The following is a 22,362-nucleotide window of genomic DNA, read 5'->3' on the forward strand; positions in this document are numbered from 1 at the left end:
AAATAATTAGGCAACTAAGAGGGGACGAAATATCATTATCACCTTTGTTGCTAACTAAAGTTTGGTTTACTAAGTTAAGATATTTTGCCCCTTCTTAGTTTCATAAATAATTTGGTATATAGACATTAAATTTGTTAGTCCTCAAGTACCAGATTGATTGACATTTTGCTCCTGCTATAAGCCTATAATAAGCAGACTGCGAATTAAGGTCACGGGAGATTTTGGTATTTCAATCTATAACAAGCTTGATTTCTCATCATACGTATTCAAGACACAAGTAAGTTCTACATCGGATTTATTGATCAACTCAGTACAGTAAGGAGTAAATTTTCTCATCATACGGTAGAAAATATCAATAGCCCAAGGATTATGAAGAGAGAACATCATGTAATATATTTCATATGCGAATAATATTTTTTCAAGATACAAGGATTATACCATGTTTTTCATTATATACTATAAATATATTTCCTTATTGCCATCTATTAGTAGCATCTCAACATATTGCTAGCTTTGCTCTTGATAAGGTACTTTGCCTGCTAGTTTACCATCATGTCACTGCGTATAACGGTTCTAGGAATCTGAAGGGGTCCCTTCAAGCTCCAACACTGTGGTTAGCCATTTGCAGACTTCTTCAGTTTCTTCAGGGATGGTGTAATGACCTAGCCTGTTTAAAAAAACAGCATGGTAAGACCAAATTAAATCTCATGAAAGTTCATCTTTTAGCAAGTGTTGTAGCTAATACAAGGATCATGTACCCATCATAGCTCCTGAAAGTAATATTCTGGAATCCAAGTGAAGTAAGGGTTTCCACAGCTTTCTCTCCATGATCGTGCGCAACCACTTCATCAGCTGAAACACAAAGATTAGATGAAGAGTTACTGTGGCTCCTTCATGAAAAGTAAAGCTAATTCCCTAGATGTGTCATGTATGCCAGTATGCCACTTCAATCTTTACTTGTTTAAGGGTGTTTTGTAAATTCATAGTGTTAGGTATTTAGAGTACTTCCATGACAAATTGAGATAAAGAGACGTGAATAATTCATGAAGGGAAGTGGCACTCATTGTACTTAGTGAATAAGTGATATAAACTATGAAGTGTTTACAAAATATTGCTTTGTATTTACAACAATCGGATATAAAGGGTAATCAAGTTATTTGCAAATCGCAATCATTATTTATGAAAATAAATCTTAGATTTAGCTTTGTGTTACCCTTCTTCAATGTTCAATTGACATCATCCAAAAAAAGGGAAGAAATTGAAACAACGAGTCATCTTTAAAGTTTAAGTGTAGAAGATATAGATGCAAAATAAGACGTCAGAAAAGTCATTTGAGTACGAAAAAATAGCACAACAATTGAACCAGAAGTAAACCGAGTGATTAGCAATTTTATGTATGGGAATAAATTCTTAAAGTAGCTTCATGTTTACAAAGATTCAAAGTTCAACTGGCATCATCCAAAAAAGGGAACAAGAAAATGAAACAAAAAGGAGTCTTTAAAGCACAAAGACTAGTAGGATTAGATACAAGAGAAGATAACATCACGAGTCATGAGTCATGACAAGCATAACACAATAAGAAAGAAATAGGAATACCTGATCCATGGCAGAGTAAAATGGGCAATGCCGCTGCACGCTGCGGAGCTTCTTGGGACTCTTCCATCCATGTTTTCAATGAACTGAGAAATTAAGACCATGATTAAGCATAAGATTCTAATCTAAAAGATTCCACTTTGTAAAAATGCAACTTGATAAACCAAATGTATTGAGGCCCATATTAATAAAGTACATAAACCTTGAACATGGCAGCCATCCACTTAGTCCAACAACTACACTGAGATTGATAGGATAGGGGTTTCCATTCCTGTATCGCCCTAAGACTTGACATATCATAGAATACAGAGAGATTGCAGCACCTACGTTGAAACCTCCAATACCAAGCTTAACTGCAAGTAGTAGGTGGAGCGTAAGATCTCATTTATTACCTCCAGATAAGTCTTGCACTAATTAAAAAATAATAATTAGGCTATTGAAAACTATTGGCAATTAGTAGCAAGTTTCATGCTAATCTTGTATGATCACCTAGGTATATACAGGTAAAAAGCACTAATAGCAGGTCCAGAAAAATAGTTAAACGGAAGCTAGATTATGATAATACGGGTGAGACATGTTGACAGTTTGAGTAATGGAATATGAAGAACAAGGATTTTGTAATATGAAGAAAAAGGTCTCTTTTCAGCAAGTAATAGATGGAAATTGATTTGACAAAGTAAAACTCAGGAAGCGTAATATTCAGAAAACATACAAAATATGAGGGGGGAAAAAGGAAACCACAGATAAGTGTGATGAGAAATAATCAACGTAAACAGATAGTAGAGAATCTGTCAAAACTTTTTCGACAAGTAATAAAGATATACGTTTAAAGGACAAGAGAGGGATGTCGCTCATGTATAAAACGAGCTAGAGCGAAAATTAAATTGCCTTTAATCTATCATGTAACACTGAAGTCCAAACACATACTGTCAGAGGGTTCACTGGACAGAAGGTTGGCGATGTGTGCTGCTGAAGCATCTAAACCTTCCAAATCATCTGGAGCACTTTGCGACATATCTTCCACATCAAACCCTGCCATTTCCATACCAAGACATCTACAGTAAATATATACACACTAGAAATCTGTAGATACTGGAATAGAAGTGTAAGAGCCAGTAGTGACTAAGAAATGATAGCCATAAAACTCACAAGAAGTGCATGGAAATCCCCCAAGAAGTGCAACTGGACGAGTAGGAGCAGTTGGACAAATCCACTTAATCTGCATGGTTATCATACTATGAAATCTGAGCTCACAACTAGTATAAGCAAAATGCAAATGGAAGTCTTTGCTATCTGAATTCACAAATTTTCTGGGAAAATCTGCCCAAACTTACATTTGGAAGGGGAAGGGTCTCTAAGAGCTGAGACCAGCTGCAGCGTAGAATATCAGTGTTAGTTTTAGTATGAAAATATTGAAAAAGAAAACATGAAATAACCAAGAAACACATTGAAACTTTGGACCACTTTTAAACTACAGAATGTCCATCTAATAATGCTCTCTTAAGCACGGTATATGCCTTTATAAGTGCAGTAGAATATTTTGTTTACATATAAAGACAACCAAAAATGAAATAGAATATAGCCTTCTCTGTTTTGCTCATGCTGTGAGTGAATAATGTTAAAATTGGACAAACATACATGTTCAGAGGACCTTGCAAGATAAGTGTTTCTGCGGTCCCCTATATGCCAGGTTTTAACAATATGACTCACCAACACTTTTGAGTTTGACTTCAGGAGGGAATTATTCTCAAAGGAGCTTAAAACGAGAAGGGGGTTCTAAAGGTTTCTTACAAAGCACGGAACAAATTAGCAGCTAGTGTGTGCATGATTAGAGACACATGTCACACACACCGTAATTTTTGTTACCAAACATATTCCTGCCTTTTCTTATTGGGTATAGGTCAGCATAACACATACTTATCCTAGTGGATTTACGATATCTACACTATATGCTCAAAAGCATATGCATGTATGATCAATCAGAAAAATATACTCCCGAAACAACCTAGTCCAAGCAAATCAGGTTTTCCTGGACAAAGTTTGATTAGTAACAATTACAGAATGATAACTTATCATTGCTGTCACCAATTACGGATTTAACTTAAGAATGGTCACGAATATTGAAGCAAAAAGCAAAATGCTAGAATGCCTTTCATTGAACGGTTTACTGAAGTTACTACCTCAAGCCTTTGTCACCCATTCCGTGCAACCAAACTACAGTAGCCTGGTGTTTCCCTTTAGGCCTGACAACATGAGTTCCTCCAAATTCCAAATTCGTTGTCATAGGAGTAGCCTCTTCAATGTCCTCACTACCTGAAACAATGCAAACAGGGAATTTCAGCAACGAAAAGTAATTTTTCCTCATTGACTTCATTTCAATAAATTCTAGTTTCAATCCTAGTATCTCACTTCCAATATGAATGACCAAGATAAGCTATCTTTAGGACAATAACTAGGCAACAAATACCTATACAAGCCCTTATAATAAATTACTTCAAAAAGGTTCAATTCTTCTCCTTCCCAAACCAGGAAATCAACCCCCCTCTTTAGTCTTTCCTTAAATGTACAACTTTCTTACACTTTCCAATTATTCTTAGGACATATAACTAATTCAAGTGCTAAAAAACTTTCTATTGACCACCCTATTACAAAAACTACATTGCCAAAGCCGTAATCCTAAAAGGACGGATTCGTCTATTCTATTAACTAACCTGAACCGCGAAAATCATCACCACATGGATTCATCTTTGCTTAACCACCCACCACAATGACAAAGTTCAAGCCTGGCTATTCCTATTTATACAAACAAATGGGGGCAAAATGGAAATAAACCCAAGAATCTGAATCACCTCTAGCAAACTTTCAACATCATAGACCATGATAATACACACACTCACCGACCTTGAACTCAGAAAATATCCTAAATTATTAAACTAATTAGAAAGATAAAAAGCACTAATTAACGTCTAAGTATTAATTACAAGAGAGATGGATTTTCTGGAGGCTAAAAGAAGAGATGATGAAAAGTTTTTTTTTTAAAAAAAATACCCAAAAAAGTAGAACTCCTTTTTTGAAAAGAGAATCCACAAACAAATCAAAAATTTGACCTAGCCACCCAACCAAACATGGTCTTAGTTTTTGCACATTATATATAGAATCCATGCTTGTATTATAGCTGGTAAAGCATTACCAACCCAAAAAAATCAAACAACAACTTTTCAATAAAAATAACAAATTTTCAAATGTTCTTAAACAACAATTAAAAACTTCTAATTTTTGTTATGCAATAAAAAGCTCTTCAATTCTGGGTTTTTTCCACCATAATTTTTTGTACATATTCATCATAATGGTTGAATACCCATTAATTAAATTCCAGAAATTCAAATGTTCCAAGTAAAAATGCAATAAAATAGCTAAAAATGAAGTGGGATTTTCATATTATAAACATTTAAATGTTAAAACAATGTAAATGGTATTATCTTTGATTATAAGTTTCTGGGTACTAACCTGGAATTTGGGTGTATGATTAAAGGGAAATTTCAAAGCGTAAGTGTTTTTGTTTTCTCTTTATTACAATCAAATTTTATTTTTTTTTTACAGTATTTGAGTTTGATTTCTCAAAAAATAATATAAAAAAAAGGAGAGTGTTGATTCTCTCTCCTCCAGGCTTAATGCTTCTACTGTTCATAGTTTCGTCCACCGGGAGAGACCAGGCGAGAGCAGCAGATTACCCTACCACACGTGTGCACTACTGCACCCTGCTACATCCTTAGAATAATTGTTTCGGAGTTTGGCTCAAGTGCTCAACCAACACGGTGCATGGTTCGTGTACAAATGTGATACAGTCATTTTAACGTCTAGAGATATGTACGATTTGTGTAACATATACTACCCGTGTTTCAAATTATTTACAACGATTTGACATAAAATGTAAGTGAAAAGGGTTTAATCATTATAAATAATTTAAAATACAAAGTAGAGGTAATAGTATTGGTTATGTTACGGACTTATGGTGTACTTATCATATTATAGTACTTTGTGTTGCTTATTATTATGCGTGTGTTATTATCCAAGCTCTAGTGGATTCCAGCAACGTTAATGTAATGCTAAAATATAATTCATGCATAATGTTGGGTTAAGATACAATAATTACCCATTGTTTTATTGCATTACTTGCTGCATATTTTGGCAGCTTGGTATTGGTAAATTATCTAGTACTGTGTTAACTTTACTAATGTTTATTAATCTATATATTACGCATGATTAGTAATCTCAAATGCATTGTCATTAACCTTACTGATATGCCTCATAGAACCAGCTAATGATTTGATTTGACTTAACAGTGATACACTGTACATAAGAATCTGTTCTACCTTATCTAGTAAAATTTGCCCTACCAATCACCAAACCCATGTAATATGGCCTATATGGAGTAGTGACAAACTTAGCACATATATGGTGGACTAAATGATTTTATTTTTCTAATTTTAGAGCAATTTGGTTATTTAAACATTATATAGATATATCATAGCAAGGTTAAATATAAATATTTTGCTTGGATATTGAGATATGCATGAAATACATGCATTAACAAAAGGCCTTAAATTATTGGATTTGTGTTGTTGATATTTACATGGTCATTTTAAACATTTTTGTAGTAAAATTTCGGTTTTTAGACTGTGACCATTACAACGTTATATGCACGAAACTATTTTAATAATATATATTTATTCTTGGTTAGGAGGGATCCACAAAAATTAAATGATAAAAACGGAATCTAATTTTGAGTTTTGTGTACAACTTCGAGTCCAACAATAATATCTTAAAATACACTTTGTTTACCAATATAGAAATGTAATTCAATGTTCAAAATACTTTTGTTGCTTTGAAAATACATTATCGCACGTTCAAGGTATAACATATACTTGTATTGTATAATTGAAAAGTATTCCCTAAAATGTCATTTTGTACTTCTGCATCATAAATTATTATTCATAGTAGTCAAGCCATACAGTGTCCATTTTTTCACAATAAATTAAATTACTCTTACACTAGTTCTTGCCCCTCTTTAATTATGGGCTGTCCTTTATTTCTGTTGACCTCTTAAAGCAATTGTTATAGTACTAAGTTATCTTGGATGATTTGATAAGTTCATATTTTTAGGGTTCTATGTTAAACTCACATATTAATTATTCCATGTTAAGAGAAGATGAGCACTACTTTATAATTATAAGGAGTTGTTGTCAATTGTTTTAGGATGGAACCTATAAATATATAATCATTCGAAAAAAAAAAAAAAATTATTCTTTATCGATGGGTACAACCAGCTCAGATCGACTTATTTAATGATCGGTGAATATGACAACTTTAAATAAAGATCTAGGATCACTATCATTAATGGGAACTCATCTTTTACTAAAAATAAACAAAACAAAAAAGTATATATCATAAGGTGATTTCATAGTATTTAATAATCAAAAAGTTGGGTTTTGAAAAGAAATTAAAAATGATTACCACAACCTACAATTTCATTCATAGTCCATTTATGACAAAATTTATCCTTACAAATTAAATATAATATGAAGAAGATGCTCACTTTTATATACATCATAAAGCAACCAATATTAATCAAGTCTACGTGCACAAAATTTATCCTTACAAATTATATGTCAACTCCTTTAAATTTGGATTAATAATTTAGATTATCAATCTAAACATGTCAACCCTTTTATACCTCTTCTTCAAATTAGAAAATGGAACTAAAAAGTCATACCTTAAAGTGCTTCTTTTTTTTCCTTAATGAGATGGCTTAATTTATTAATTTTGTTTTTAACATAAATATGCTTCTAAGTAAGATAAAGTGCATAAAATAAAGTCAAATCTCATCAGATTCCCTGTTTTCCACTGTCTAAAATTGGCCTGTGTATGTTGCTGCCTACAAATAAATTAAATTGAGCATGGGTCATAATTCATAAATGTGTTTAGATCCATGGAATATTATATGATCTTGCAGGCATAATTGTGATTAAATAATGTATAATCAACCCATAATTACTCCACGTGTTCATCGAATGCCACGGTTAACCTTGATTAGTGTAACACTTCAAAGTTATGAATATGTCCCTTTGCATATATGATAGGTACAACTATTTGTAGAGCCATACATTTCACTAATTGTCTCGAAGTTTCGACTAATATGATCATTAAGGGACCGAGGGGACCATAATTACATGGCTTAAAATTTGATAAATGATAAAGTTTTTTTAAGTTAATTAGTCTATGAATGGACAGATTCTGAAGAGAAAACGTGTTTAAGAGGATTGCATGTTTTGCTTATATTCGAAAAGACAAGAATCTAACATGTTTTGTGAAGCTAATATCGAGGGAGTTACTTTAATTTTCAGTGGGTGGTGGGTTGTTCTTGTTCAAATCTCTTGTAATTTAATTGTTAATCCTTAATTTGCATAACTTTGATTTTAATTAGTAATTTAGTGGGGAGGTCATGGGAGGTGTTAAGTCGTGTATTAATAATATTAATCAAACTAAGAAATGCAAATAGGTTGTGTCCATGCTTGACTAACGTGTATAGAGGTCGATTATGTTGTTGAATACTCATTCTTTCCATTAAAAAGGTTGATTTTTTTTTATTTTTTTTTTGAGGTTAGGTTTGAAAAATTTGCTCGAATATTGATATTCAATTAAATATCAAATTATTATTAAGCGAGGTCTTATTTAATTAATCTTGATAAGTAATAAGTTTGCTTATTTGTTTTCTTCTTACATGTAGGCTTCAAATCATGAAATCAATATGAAAACAATTATTCGCATAAGCTATAATATTGCTAATGAGATTCGCAACAACATAAACAACCATTATACAGTATTAAAACGTGTTTTCAACTCTTGTTTAGAAGACCCTAAACACGAGTTCGACTCTCATCTATATAACTATTATTCAGGGCTTTCTATATGACTCTTTATAAGACTAATTCACTTTTTTAGGACGGAACTCATCTCTATTTTATTATTTTTGTCTCCCTTTATGAAGACTTGTACAGTAATGACCTTTCGGGAATCGATAATGGATACTAGGAATGATAAATAATATGTAATGTAATTTGAACCATATGTACACGGCACAAATGCACACAATTTGTAAACCTTCAAAAATTCTCTTGTTGTATTATTACGAATTTACTCATTTAGAGATAATTAAGTGGTTACATGGCATTTTATTATCATGTATGATGCCAGTTGCCAAATTGCCGATGTACTATCCCGCCAAAAGATATTTACTTATAAATTTATTAATTACCGCTATTAACCTCCCTCTCACCGGGAATGTGTGACAAATTTGTTAATCACACTAACCTCTAAAATTATACTCCGTATATCATCAATTACATAATAAAATAATCTCATTGGAAGCATAATTCATTCGGAAAAAGACCAATTATAACATCCGATGTACGAGTGCCAAAATTAAATCAAATGGTACGGGATTCAATGTGAGTCAAAACACTTAAATTCATACATTGTTTCACATGATTATAATTCATCGAGACAAGACACCGTTTTAACAGAATCTAATATCGTAACTAAGACCAAAATCCGGTAAAATCTATTTATTCGACATACACTCAACAAACAAGCACTACTAATCACAAAGTTGACAGATAAATTTGCCTCAAGTAACCAAAACAATGTGAAATTGGCCACACCCTCCATGGTACCACTATCATAGTGCAGTAATGCACATAATCTCAAAAGCTACTATTCTACCTAGGGCTGGCCTCAGCAGAGCCATCTCCATAAGAGACCAGGCCCTTTTTCCCTGGTGGACTGCCAGATGATGACCTAGACTGAGACCTATCCTTGCTAGCTCGTTTTGGAGGTGGGGAGCCCTTAGAGGACCCTGAAGCTGATGCACTCCTGCTTCGACTTCGACTAGATGACAACCGCTTCTCAGCACGAGGAGATGCACGGTATCTGGGAGGATCACTTGGAGAGCGACTTCGAATGGGGCTACGGGTATAACGACGACGGTAAGGTGGACTGCGTGACACACTTGGACTTCTTGTCCTGCTTCTCCGTCTTCTATATCTGTGACAAACGCATACAACCATGACGTCAACAATTGGAAATTGAGAAAGATCAAATTTAAAATGCAGAAGGTTACTACCGAAACTGTAACTAATGCCCACAGGGTTTCCCTTCCTAGGGTTTGTGCAGAAAAACAGCTTAAAACTTAAAACCCTATCCTAAAGGCCAGCAACCAGGCCAACATAACACAACATTCAGAATCATCATATAGTATGATTAAAAGAACTAGGTTACAGGAATTACTAAGTGGGTAGTCACTACTTGTATCACGAGATTTGTGAATGAAACAGCTCATAACATATTTACCATCAACAAAAGACTTTCACTCTTACAAACACTTTACATTGCAAGGAATGGATCCACACAAAGGAGCGAGTAAAGTTTTTCACTAAACATAAACAGAGCTTGGAAAGGAGATCATTTCCAGCTACAAAATTTTTACCCAACCCCCTCAAAAAACAAATATAAAAAGACAAATAAAAGCATTGATCACATCCCCTACTAACTTCATCATTTCATCCTCTCTTTTTACTTTCAGAGAGAACCCAGAGTATGTTTAACACAAAGCATGCACATTGAAGATGTTTGTCTTTTTCATTAGGGCCATAATCATGGCACAAAAATATTTCTTATCAAAAAAACATTTCTTTTTGTCACTTTTACTCTCCAATACCTCTACAACAAGGGAACTAATTCTGCACTTTGCAAATAAAGTAGCCAAAGGAGTGTTCCTTTTTTTCTAGTTTTTCTAGGTTACAAGAGCTACAGTAACTATGTATAATGAAAACAGTACTTTGTAGTTAATATTTTCAATTGTTTTAGGCAAGTAATATATTACCTATATATGGGACTATATATCCATGATTTAAAATTTATCATAAGCTCATGAACTTGCGGAAGTGGGAAACAAAACGGCTGTTGGTCACAAGAATTACTTTGAAGTTCCTTATTGTGTCAAGAAACTGTATGGAAAGAAGTTGGGTGCTGGCTCGTCTGCTTGAATTTTACTTCTCCTATGTTGAATGTCACTTTGGGTTAAGCCTTTCGGTTATAGTTTTATTTTAATGCTTAATTATGGTTTGTATCCTAGTAATAATGGATTTAGTAGTAATGGTGTTAATGGTAATGCTTCGAACTTGTGTGCTTACATCAGCTTTTGTTGTAGAACTTGTATTCATAGAGATGTAAGTTTGATCAATTGTTAATATAATCTTCGTTTAGTTGTGATAAAAAAAGAAATACTACCTCCGTTTCTTGCAACAATTTGACATAAAGTATGAGTAGAAAATTTCTAATGGTTGCAAATAATTTGAAACGGAGATAGTAATATTTATCATACTCTTCTTTCTTCTTTAATGTTTCAGACATTGAATTTCTTGCTCATATGTGATGTTTTAGGAGTTAGGACTACTAAATAAGAATAAAATTATATATTCTATTTAATACTTCGAATTATAGTTCCCAGTCCACAACAAATTTGATGGTTTTGGACTTTAAATTTATTGCTCATATATGATGCTTAAGGACTACTAAATAAGAATATAGCTTATATACTCTATCTAATACTATAGTCCCCACTCCCCAAAAATTTCATAAGAGATATAACCTTCCACCGAATGAGAAACAAGCAAGATATTTGAAATGTAACAAGTCACGATTAATGCACTCCCTCTGTCTCTAAAAGAGGATTGTAGGCTTTGTGGCACTATGTACGTTTTCCAATGCACATCTTTGACCACTTAAGAGAATAATTTAATACTATGTTACATGGACTCGGGAACGGGTGTAAGGACACGGACACATGTCCAAGTGTCCGATCCGGCAAGTTCCAAAATTTTAGGACAATGGGACTCTGTCCGATATTTGAACACGGGTGCGGGGACACATCAATACGTCACTTAATTTATATAAATAAATTATATATTACAAAAGCTTTAAATTTTTCAATATGTCTACCCCTATTTTTTTTATTATAATTCTTTCCTTGGTAAATTCTCCTAATAAATGGCAATTTTCTTCTCTCCATCTTCAATATATTAATGGTGGTTTTCGAACAAGACATGTTTTTCTTTCATGTTTCTTCTCTTTTTTCCTCTCCTCTCTTAATGGAGTGTCCGAGTGCATAGTGAAGGATCGGACACGTGTCCCGTGTCCGTGAAGTGTCGTGTCGACACGGACACTTCGCGATATTAGCAGTGTCCGATTAACATAGATTTAATAAATACAAAAATATTTATATTCTTAAAGCACTCATTGACACGAATGAAACAAGATCCCACATGACATTTCATATACATTGGAAATAAGTTTAAGATTTCCACAAATTGTGAATAGTTGACAAGATTCTAAACCATAAGAAATTTAGAGAAGGTGGTAGTAACTAGTAAATAAGATAGGAGAACTGACAATACCTATTCTCCTTAATAATTATAAAATATCCTAAAACATCAAATATGGAGTGAAAGAAAAAGAGGGAGTATTACTTAGATCTTTTAAAGTTTTTGTACAATTTGTATACCTTAATTTTTACTTGTGAAGGTACTTGATTATTCAAGTTAAAATAAATGATTAGGATTCAATTCAGCTTGGATTCAAGGCATTCTTGTTAAAATGATACGATCCTTTCTACTTTAGGTCAAGTCAATCAGGTTAGACCACGTTGGGAACATTTCCCATGGGTCTGGCCAAGTTTGAGTCGGTTTTGTTCCTCTTTAGGTAGCTACTTTTTGGGTTAAATCAACTAATCAGGTGTCAGATCAGGCAATCAGGAATGGATAAGTTCTGCACTTCTGCCAAGCTACAAAGCTCCTTGCCAAGTTCTTTTACACGTCAGAGATGGAACTTAACTTAATTAGCGCAGGCATTTTTACGATGCTGGTTTAATTTTGTTAAAATCCCTACTATACTTAATCCAGCTAGCCAGCACAAAACAAAGATGACTTCAATCTAACATTTGACAAATCCACATTGGCAGATTGCACTGACACATAGCTGCATAAGCCCACCCATGCAAGTTAACCAAAAAAGTTTGCAGGTTCTTCAGAGTACTAAAAGATTTATGTAAACCCAAGAATTTATGATCATAATACTCGATCTAACCAATGGAGACTAACTAGCACTAAGAACTTGAACTTCAGAGCATCATTTAAGAAAAATTCCACCTCAAGTTGGTAAATATTTCAGGGTAACAGTAATAATCACTACATACCTTATGGGTGATCTCCTAGGGCTACGGAAACGCCTTGGAGAACGGTCAGAATATCTTCTGTAACTGGGATACCTATAATGTAAGGAAGTATAGAATAATTAACACTTTCGAATTACAGTTACGCAAAGGCCTCAGTAGTTTATATCGGTATAGGAAGCATTACCTGTCACGGCCACCAAACCGATAACGATCAGGAGAAGGGGTCCTGTATTTTCGAGCGTAAGAGAATCTGTCACTGAAACCTCTACCTCTTCTAATACGTTTTGGTGACCCATCAGGGGAAGCACTTCTTGATATACTCCTATGGCGAATAGGTGGGCTTCGTCGGCCAGGACTTCTAGAGTAGCTACGACGATAACTCCGCCTCGGAGACCTAACAGGGCTACGGCTAGCAACTCTTCTTGATGGAGCTCGGCCTGAGCTTCTACTTAAGCTTCTATGAGAAGATCTTACAGGACTCACACTTCTACGAGAACGAACAGGGCTTGGACTGCTTCTCCTGCCGACTCGTCCTGGGCTTCTGCCAATTGATTTCTGGGATGAGCCACCTCGGTAACTCCCACTAGGACTTCTTCGAGGTGGGGACGTGACAGGGCTTACACTGGCATTTCGTCGAGGACGGATTCGTGGCGGGCTTCTGCTCAAACTACTAGCTGGGGTTTTGCTGAGGCTTCTAGCTGGGCTTCTACTAAGGCTCCTACCTGGACTCCTGCTGGCACTCCTCACTGGACTTCGGCTAACACTACGACTTTTCTGTACAGCTGGAGGGGGACTCTTGCTAACACTTGGACTTCTGCTCACACTCCGGCTCCTGCTCATACTCCTGGGGCTGATACTCATACTTTTACTCATAGCCTTTTTAGGACTTGCACTCCGGCTCCTGCTCATCAACTTTTAATAAAATACCAGCAAGAATCGGTAAGCATAAAGACTAGATATGTAAGAAGAATTGATTGTAGACCTAGATTTTCCTAGGTGGTCCTCCACCACATCAGGCTGTCTATCTTCATTTCTGCCAGATCTTGCATCTTTATCATAGCCATTGCTTCGCTGCTCTCCATTTTCTGTTTTTGATCTAAGTTCTTCATCAAACTTATCAGATTCTTCACTTCTTTTGTGATTATTGACTATGGAAGCATTCTCAACCACAGGAGGATGGTCCTCAGCTGCAAATACGGAAATACCAGTGTCAGACACAACAAAGTAGACTTGACAAGGAAAAAATAAAAAAAAATAAAAAAAAAAACGAAGCCTAAATATAACAATTGTTGATGATGGAAGTTATAAGCATTAACAGAGCACACGGTCACACAGTACAAACTTGCGGAATGTAAACAACCAATCAACAGCCAGCACTTTCTAGAATAACCATATCCAAATATGTGCATTGAACTAAAAATCATAGAAGATGGAATCTTAATTTTAGTTCAAAGCAAGCAGAGAGATCAATAGGAACAATTATAGCTTGACTTAAAGAAAGAGTGAGTAAAGAAAGTAACAAATTAAGATTCAGAAATACTCAATTAAATCCTAAGAGAATAATGATACCATTTTTCTGTAAATCATCCTTGTGTTTCTGATTAAAGTCCTTTCCATTACCCTCATCCTCAGAGCTTTCCTCAATGCTCTCACTGTCAGTGTCACTTAGACTATCAGATGCCCTTCAACACAACAATAGAGAGAGTCAACAAGACTTAAAAACTATATCAGAAGCATATTTGTCTATACATTCAAGTACGTTTTTATGAATTAAGATCACACATCTCAAATCAAGTCAATAGAATGTTTTTCACAATAAATGCACCCTACTAAAAATAAATTCACCTGATGCATGGAAAACATGTGGCACAAAAAAAAAATAAAAAAAATAAAAAAAACAACAACAAGCAATAGCCACAAATAAATCACATCTTTGCACAACTATAATTAAAATAAAAATATATATATATATAAAGGAATTTGCAATGTTCACCGCACGGAAAGTTAGTTATTCAAGAGTGCATACACTGAACAAAGGTATTCTCACCCGAAATTCATCTAAATAGTATCTTGCAAAATATTCAAGTAAATCAAAAGAGGATGTAGGATTGACCTCACGCAACATTGACCTTAATTTTCTATTAGCAATAAGAGATAGATTTTAACCATCTAGAATAAGTCATTTATCACCTTCTTGACTTGCGTTTTGAACGCTTGTCATGCCTTTTGCGCTTTTTATCACGTCGTCTATCTCTACGCTTCCCACGTTTATATTTATCACGCTTAGAAGATTTCTTCCTCTTCTTACGCCTGTCATCACTAGAGGAACTGACATCTGATGAGGATGCATCAGTTTCAGAATCAGTATCAGATTCCGTACTATCCAAATCACTATCAGAAGAACCATCTGATTCGGATGTATAGTATTTTCTTCTTTTCTTTCTTCTATCTCGCAAGGATTTCTTATGCTTCCCCTTTCGGCGTGTTTCATGACTATAAGCATCCGAACCAGCCTCCTTTCCCAACTTCTTACCAAGTTTCTTCTTTTCTGCATGTCACAGGGTAGAATTTGGCATGGAGTAAATCAAGAAGATAACAAAAGGACAGAATAATAATTACAACCAACAAGTCAATAGGTCAGCTCGAGATATCCAAACTGGAATATTAAGACACAGAAATTCACCACACTTTCCACGCCACATGTACATGATAGAAATCAAGTAGTGCTTACCACTCTTACTCAATTCACCAGAGTTGCAAACTTTTACTGTGACAGCTGGACTGCCATCTTCATCACCTGCATCCTCAATTTTTTTCAAAACTTCATGACCATGTACAAGCTTCCCAAACACTATATTCTTTCTGCCAGAACAAAAGGGAGCATTAAGGCATGAAATATTTAGGCAATTTCCACGGATCATAGATATCTATCTATATAAGGATTAAGGATAACAGAACCAGAAAAATGTGCTCCCTTGTCAAATCACAAGTCCCAAACATCAACATTCCATCATACATTATCTTACATGTGAAGGTGAAAACTAACCTGTCCAAATTTTGATTAGCCTTGAACAAAAGACTAAATATAGAACCACGGACATCTCTGTCAGCAATGGACATTGATAAGAGACCAGCTTCGTCATGCTTTAGCTTTGGTGACTCATCTGAAATAATGCAGAAGATCTATTCAAGACTCCAAAAAAAAAAAAATGGAGCAATTACACTGGCAAAATTCTAGTACTCAAAGCCATATAAGATAAAAACGATGTACATACATACATACACATTCATGTGTTCAATGCATGCGTATACACACAGCCATACTCCAAACTCTGCTCAGTAAGCCAACAAGTTAAGACTCGGAATACATCAACCACAACTGTTCTTTATTCATTCCTCAACATTTACTTTTGTCAAACTAAGATACATATGCATATGTCGTCAAGTGGGTTACAGACCTTACATTGCAACAGAATTGAGAGCCACAAAGTCAAACGGGAAAATTAAATGATTGCATTCGGACCTATAGCCAAATAATTTAAGGGTGCACAAGCTTATGCTTTCTTTCTTCTTGATATGATTACTTTCATAGGAAAGCCATAAAGTCATGGTGTTGCACAGCCTGCACTGTAGATCTGTAAAGGAAAAACTAAATAACTGCACTCGGACCTAAAAGTATAACCCAATAATTTAAGGGTGAGCGTATGATTTTATTCTTCTTGATTTGATGACTTGGAAATGTTTATCACACCAAGAATGAGTTTGGAAAATTACTCACGCATTTGAACATCTGATTTATAGGTCAAAACTTGCATTACAAACCCTAACTTAAATAACTAATTAATTTGGTTAAACTTGTCAAGCTGCTAACTGAGTGAGCTAAAATTCTCCATCTGAGCCCATTTATATTACACCACTTACGGTTTATGTATTTCTACCTCAAGTTCGGCAAACTCAGAGAATACAATCAAGTACTTCAGCTGTCCCTAATTAAGAAACATTAAAATTTAGAATTCAAAGCACACCATCATTGATTGTATATCTGTTGGAAATACATTAAGTTATAATAAAAATAATGATTGAACACATAAATCAAATGTGGCATATCTTTTAGGGATAGGAGTAAAGTGTAGGTATCAAAGCAAATCACTTCAAGGCTAAGGTTGTTGCTACGGTAAAAGTCAAAATTTTACCTGGAAATCTGTCCCCGTAGATACTTTCCCCAGCTGAACCTGCAATATACAGATGAAAAAAGGAATGTCAAGCCTGAGAACAAGAAAAGGCATACGATTAAATACAGCCAAATAAGAAATATTTCTTTCATCCACAAACAAGAAATCAAGAGCCAAGAATTTGTTTATCCCAACTTTTATCAACTCGTGTAATACTCAGTCAATAATATCACATGCCTAAATTACCGTCAAACTGGGGGCATTGACATTCAGGGATCACAACACAGGTGTAAAAGTTTATAAGCATTCAATACTACTCCCTCCATTTCATTTCAATTACACACTTACCTTTTCACAGTTACCAAGAAATGCATTTAAATTTTGGAGAGAAAAAAAAGTGAAAGTGAAATAAAAGGTGTTATTTGTCAAAAAAAAAATGTGGGCCCCTATTCTAAAATTAGTAAATTATAACCGAGTAAATTAAAAGGAAACATTCAAAATAGGAAAGTGAGTAAATTATAAGAAATCGGAAGAAGTATAAAATAATACACGTGGAAATTTCTCAATGTATTCCCTTATAAAAAAAATAAATAAATAAATAAATAAATAAATAAAATAAAAAAAAAAAACACGAGAACGGATCAACTTATATTACAACTAGGTGGAAGAGAACACATAGAAAGATAGTAGTATCATATGGACAAAAGGAGCTACTATGGTGCATATGACGGTAAAATTTGCAATCATAAAATGACAAGGCACACATGAAAATTTCTCAATGTATTCCCTATCCTGCCATGAAATGAACTACATTTATCAAAATATTTCAGCCTCAGTCAGTCGTAAAAAAGCATTTAAGTTCAGAGTTTAGTCATGATACAGAAAGATCAAGTATGGAAACAGCACATACCCTCTTTTCTGAGGAGATCTCCACCCTACAGAATATGAACAAAACATCAATTAATCATCAGAAAAGAATAATCTAGTATATAATCAGGCGCAAAGCAAATAACCTTTACTAAATCATGCTGGATAAAAAACATAGCAAATACAACCTTAAAACTACATCATTAGAAAAGCAGGTGTGACCATCAGCCCTGTATCCTACAGCATAAACAACGATAGCTCACCAATGAAACAGGAAGACCACTTCTAGCTCATGTTCGGGCAGAAAATCATAATAAAGAGAAGAATAAGAATACAATTAAGACTAAAGAGCACAGATCAAACCCAAGATACCTGAGCCATAAAACCCTTCACTATCCGATGGAAAAAGGTCCCTTTGTAGTGCAAGGGCTTCCTTAACTTGGGGCCAACTCCCTTCTCTCCTGGAAATTCAGAAAATTCTTTCATATTTAAAAGATTGAATGACTATATAATGTCAAATATGATAACACCAAAAAAAAAAAAGAATATAATAAAAAAGCAATTAAAAGATCCAAAGAAACAACACAAGCTATAAGAATGAGTGTACCATCACCACTAAAAGTCAACCCATGAACAACAATGAGAATGCATTATCTGTAATTCTTGTAAGTAACTGTATATGCAAATTTGTTCACTTCGGAATATAGGCCTGAGTGGTGGATTTATAACATCACAAATTTCAATCTTCATAGAGGATACACTATCAAAGAAAATCATGCATCACAAATTTCAATCTTCATAGAGGATACACTATCAAAGAAAATCATGCAGATATTCAAAATCATACAAAAAGCACTCAAGCTACTATCATAACAACCGACCTCCCAATTACTAGTAAGAGCTCGGAAATTAAATGGCATAACAGTGGGGAGGCTCACCGCTTTATTAAGTTGTATAAACACGGAACAGACCAACAACCGCTAGTTGAATGACCTCCCATTTTCCAGCAATAACTATCAAATAAATGGCATAATGGAAAAGCTCACTGCTTTATATGGACGCATAAGTACAAAAAATAACCAAGACCAGTGAAACAACCAGCCACAATGCACCAAATTTTGAATTTAAAAAACAAAATGGAAAAACAAAACAAAAAAGAGGTTGCAGTCGTACCATTTTGTGTTCACATTCATGGAATATATAAAAAGAATAGTTCTGGAAAAACCAATATCAAAGTTGCAATTTAAGAATCAACATAGACAACGAAGCAACAAGGGGGAAATAAAACACATTGTTATTACCTGTACATAACACACGGAAATTTTCTGCAGTCTTTGGAGCTGCATCAGTAAAGAGCTGTAGAAACAAAGCATTAAAAATTAACATCTCTAGGTTTCAATAAAAGGTATAAAGAGAAAAAACATTGTGGGAAGCCATAAGCTCAAAATGCATCTCAAGAGAATCAAAAGGGAAAATGAAGTAGATAGACAACAGGGACATAGTCAGACATCAAATAGATAACAGCCATAACACCACCCCCTGTCAGCATTCAATTATGTTACATGCAAAATAATACCTCAAAAATCATCCTCTCATATGGATCTCCATCAATAGACACATCCAAAAAAAACAAATGGGTTTTTCTTCTTGGCCATATCTCCCTCTTGGTGCCTAAAAGTCAAGCCAGTTTTCCTGTTTTCTGTTGCAAAAGAGATAAAAACTCAAGAATCACAAAATGGAAGACAGAAAATTTGAGCAACCTGGCAGATTAAAGAATCTCCTACACTAACTAAACAATAACAATATTGTAGCATTTACACAAAAGAATATTCAACACAGCAAAAAAATGGCAAATATAATGCCAGCTTTCACCAAATTGGATTCTAAGTTTTAATACTCTTAAGTATCTGATACATAAGAAGTTTCATTCCCAAAACTCGTAGGGAAGCTTTATAGAGCATAAAAAAATAAAAAATAAAAAATAAAACGAGGCAAACTGAGAATATAACAAAAGCCACAAAATTATAAGCTATTGACAAATGAAGCAGAAAGGCAAAATGTAAGAATATTGACACAACTTAATTTCCCTCGGACTCTCAATGTTACACTAAGCAAGACAAATGCTTAATGTAAAAAAACAACACGATTTTCTACCTAACGACACTTGGGGAAACCGTTTGAAAACAATATTACAGCATCACTTGAGATACTTACATGCATGCTACAAAGTGATGTAATTTTACAATGAGAAAACAAGTTACAAACAAGTTACACTCAGCAAGACAAATACTTAATGGAAAACAGCACAACAATTTTCTACCTAACAGCACTTAGGGAAACCGTTTGGCAACAATTGAACTTGAGATACGTGCATGCATGCTACAAAGTGATGTGATTTTACAACGAGAAAGCAACACCAAGCACCAACTACCAAACTAAAAATGCCAAATCGTCTTCCTCCACCTTCAATACTACACAATGTGTGCCCACACATTCGCATTTTCCTCCTTTGTGAATGGAAAATTAAGCAGATTTTGCGCTAATGACGCAGTCAAAAACCAGAATGAGACTCAGATTTTTGCCGTAAAGTCCAGACTATTACGAGTTTATTCGTTACACCCTAAACACACCAAATTAAACCAAAAATATCAAAAAACTACAATTTCAGCTCATGAACACAACAGAAATCAACCAACAACGATAATTCCTACCCAACATCATACAAAAACCCCTATACACATTTTGAACCACATAAATCGAAAAATTTATGCTACAAAAAAAATATTAAAACCAGACAAGCAAAATTAAATGAACCCTAAACCTTAAACCCCCAATACAATTCCACAATCGCAGAAATATCAGCTAAATCAGGCATTAATTAGCATCAAAATTTACAGCAGAACTATAAAATGGTGACAGAAATCGGAGCAATTTGAAGACAGAATATAGCAGAACATAAACCGATTAAACGAATGAGAAATCGAATATTAGCGAATTTAAGAACAAATCAATCAAAGGAAGAAAGGTAGAAGAAGAGATTAGAGAGAGAGAAAATTAGGGTTTAACCTGGAGAAGGTGAAGGAGCAGGCGGTTCAACAATGGCAGCTGCTGTTCCACCGTAATGAGAGAGAGAGAGAGTGCGTGAGTGATGGAGAGAGAGAGAGTGTATGTGTGCAAGAAGAATAACCTAGTGTACACCTAAATTATTACTCTATTGGGATATACACTATACTAGACTCCGACTAATCCGGATTTGAGTCACGTCAGATCGTGATCGGGTAATTCCTTTACAATTTACAAGTAGAGGGAAATTAGAAATTTCATTTGAATAGAGTGAGAATCGAACTCCTCTTAGCGGGTGAAAAGAGGGTCTCCAACCACTAGACCAACCTTGATTCTCAACTTTTAGTGTTAATTAGTTAAATCATGATGAAACTAGAAAAATACAAGTATTTTTAGGATAGAATACACACTAGAACATCATGTCTAAAGAGGTGTGAAATTTTTCAATTTTTTAAAATATGCTAAAGAATATAATTGCTACCAAAATAAATAGTTCGAAAAAAAAATACATCTAGTCCATATCGTCTATAATTTGATTTCAGTACCTCGAAATCTTCCATTTATATGTGAATAATTGAATATATATTTATAGAGTATATACATAGAACATAAAGATAAAATTAAACCTAAAGAAAGTTATAGTATAACTCAGTGGTGTTAAGTATATAAACTAGTAAAACCACCTATACAAGATTCACGAAAGCATATTGATAAGTGAAATGTTGTTCAATATTTGTCAAATAAACTATTGTTTGGTTGAAATTATGGTAATGTGTGATCATCATATAGCTTATTTATTGGAGCTTGCGTTGTAAACAAGCTCAAAGTCATCCAATTGTAGCATGAGTAGATTTTAAATAAACAAATTAAGTACTTAATTGAAATTCAGCTTATTGAGCATTTCTAAGCTCAAATAAATTAATTGAACTATGGACATATTATTAATTGTTTCTCCTCAATTGTGTGCCTTAAAGTGTCATCCAACGATCCAAGAAGCAATAAGGCATGCTTAAAACTTGTGTATGAGATAAATAAATCATTATTTATTTTTAGCGGTTTTAGTGTTCATATACATGAATTGATCATTCTCAAATATTAACATGGACTTTCTCAAAGTAGGGCTCTAAGGTATCTTGACTTTGTTTAATTTGCAATTCTTTTTCTAGCTTCGATCCTATTGTCCAGGATGTCCACTTAATATCACTGATTGATGAGGACCAAGCACACATGAGCTATGTTGTTTACCAACAAATGTTGATTGTTATAAAATTGAATGTGTAACACCTTTTTCCCTCATTTGGAAGCTTACGTAGATGGTTTAATGGTTCCCGCTTCAACAACGAACTCAACAAAGCGTTGGTTTATCAGAGTAAACTT

General features: G+C 34.2%; 1 protein-coding gene and 1 pseudogene across 2 annotated transcripts; both read right to left on the reverse strand.

The window, feature by feature from the left end:
* Positions 1–338: 338 nt before the first annotated feature.
* LOC110704507 (acyl-protein thioesterase 1 homolog 1-like) lies at positions 339–5,239 on the reverse strand. 2 transcript variants are annotated; one of them, XM_021882303.1, is made up of 9 exons: positions 5,101–5,239; positions 3,774–3,906; positions 2,928–2,964; positions 2,743–2,812; positions 2,521–2,625; positions 1,796–1,946; positions 1,597–1,679; positions 759–852; positions 339–667 (listed from the first exon to the last, which is right to left on the reverse strand). In XM_021882303.1, exons 2-9 carry the CDS (start codon positions 3,875–3,877, stop codon positions 574–576), a joined length of 738 nt encoding a protein of 245 aa, XP_021737995.1. In that variant the 5' UTR covers positions 3,878–3,906; positions 5,101–5,239; the 3' UTR covers positions 339–573. The 2 variants fall into 2 exon arrangements, with proteins under 2 accessions (XP_021737995.1, XP_021737994.1); XM_021882302.1 differs by lacking the exon at positions 5,101–5,239 and adding an exon at positions 4,305–4,562.
* Positions 5,240–9,085: 3,846 nt separating this feature from the next.
* On the reverse strand, positions 9,086–19,618 carry LOC110704508 (annotated as a pseudogene).
* Positions 19,619–22,362: the final 2,744 nt, after the last annotated feature.

Source organism: Chenopodium quinoa, unplaced genomic scaffold, assembly GCF_001683475.1.
Source record: "Chenopodium quinoa cultivar QQ74 unplaced genomic scaffold, ASM168347v1, whole genome shotgun sequence".
Taxonomy (NCBI): Eukaryota; Viridiplantae; Streptophyta; class Magnoliopsida; order Caryophyllales; family Amaranthaceae; genus Chenopodium; species Chenopodium quinoa.

Coding starts and splice junctions, on each gene's coding strand:
- LOC110704507 (XM_021882302.1), bottom strand. CDS start 4,338: ATGAATCCATGTGGTGATGATTTTCGCGGTTCAG. Junction 3,907..4,304: donor TGATGATTTTCGCGGTTCAG/GTTAGTTAATAG, acceptor GCATTGTTTCAG/GTAGTGAGGACATTGAAGAG. Junction 853..1,596: donor TTTACTCTGCCATGGATCAG/GTATTCCTATTT, acceptor TTTGTGTTTCAG/CTGATGAAGTGGTTGCGCAC.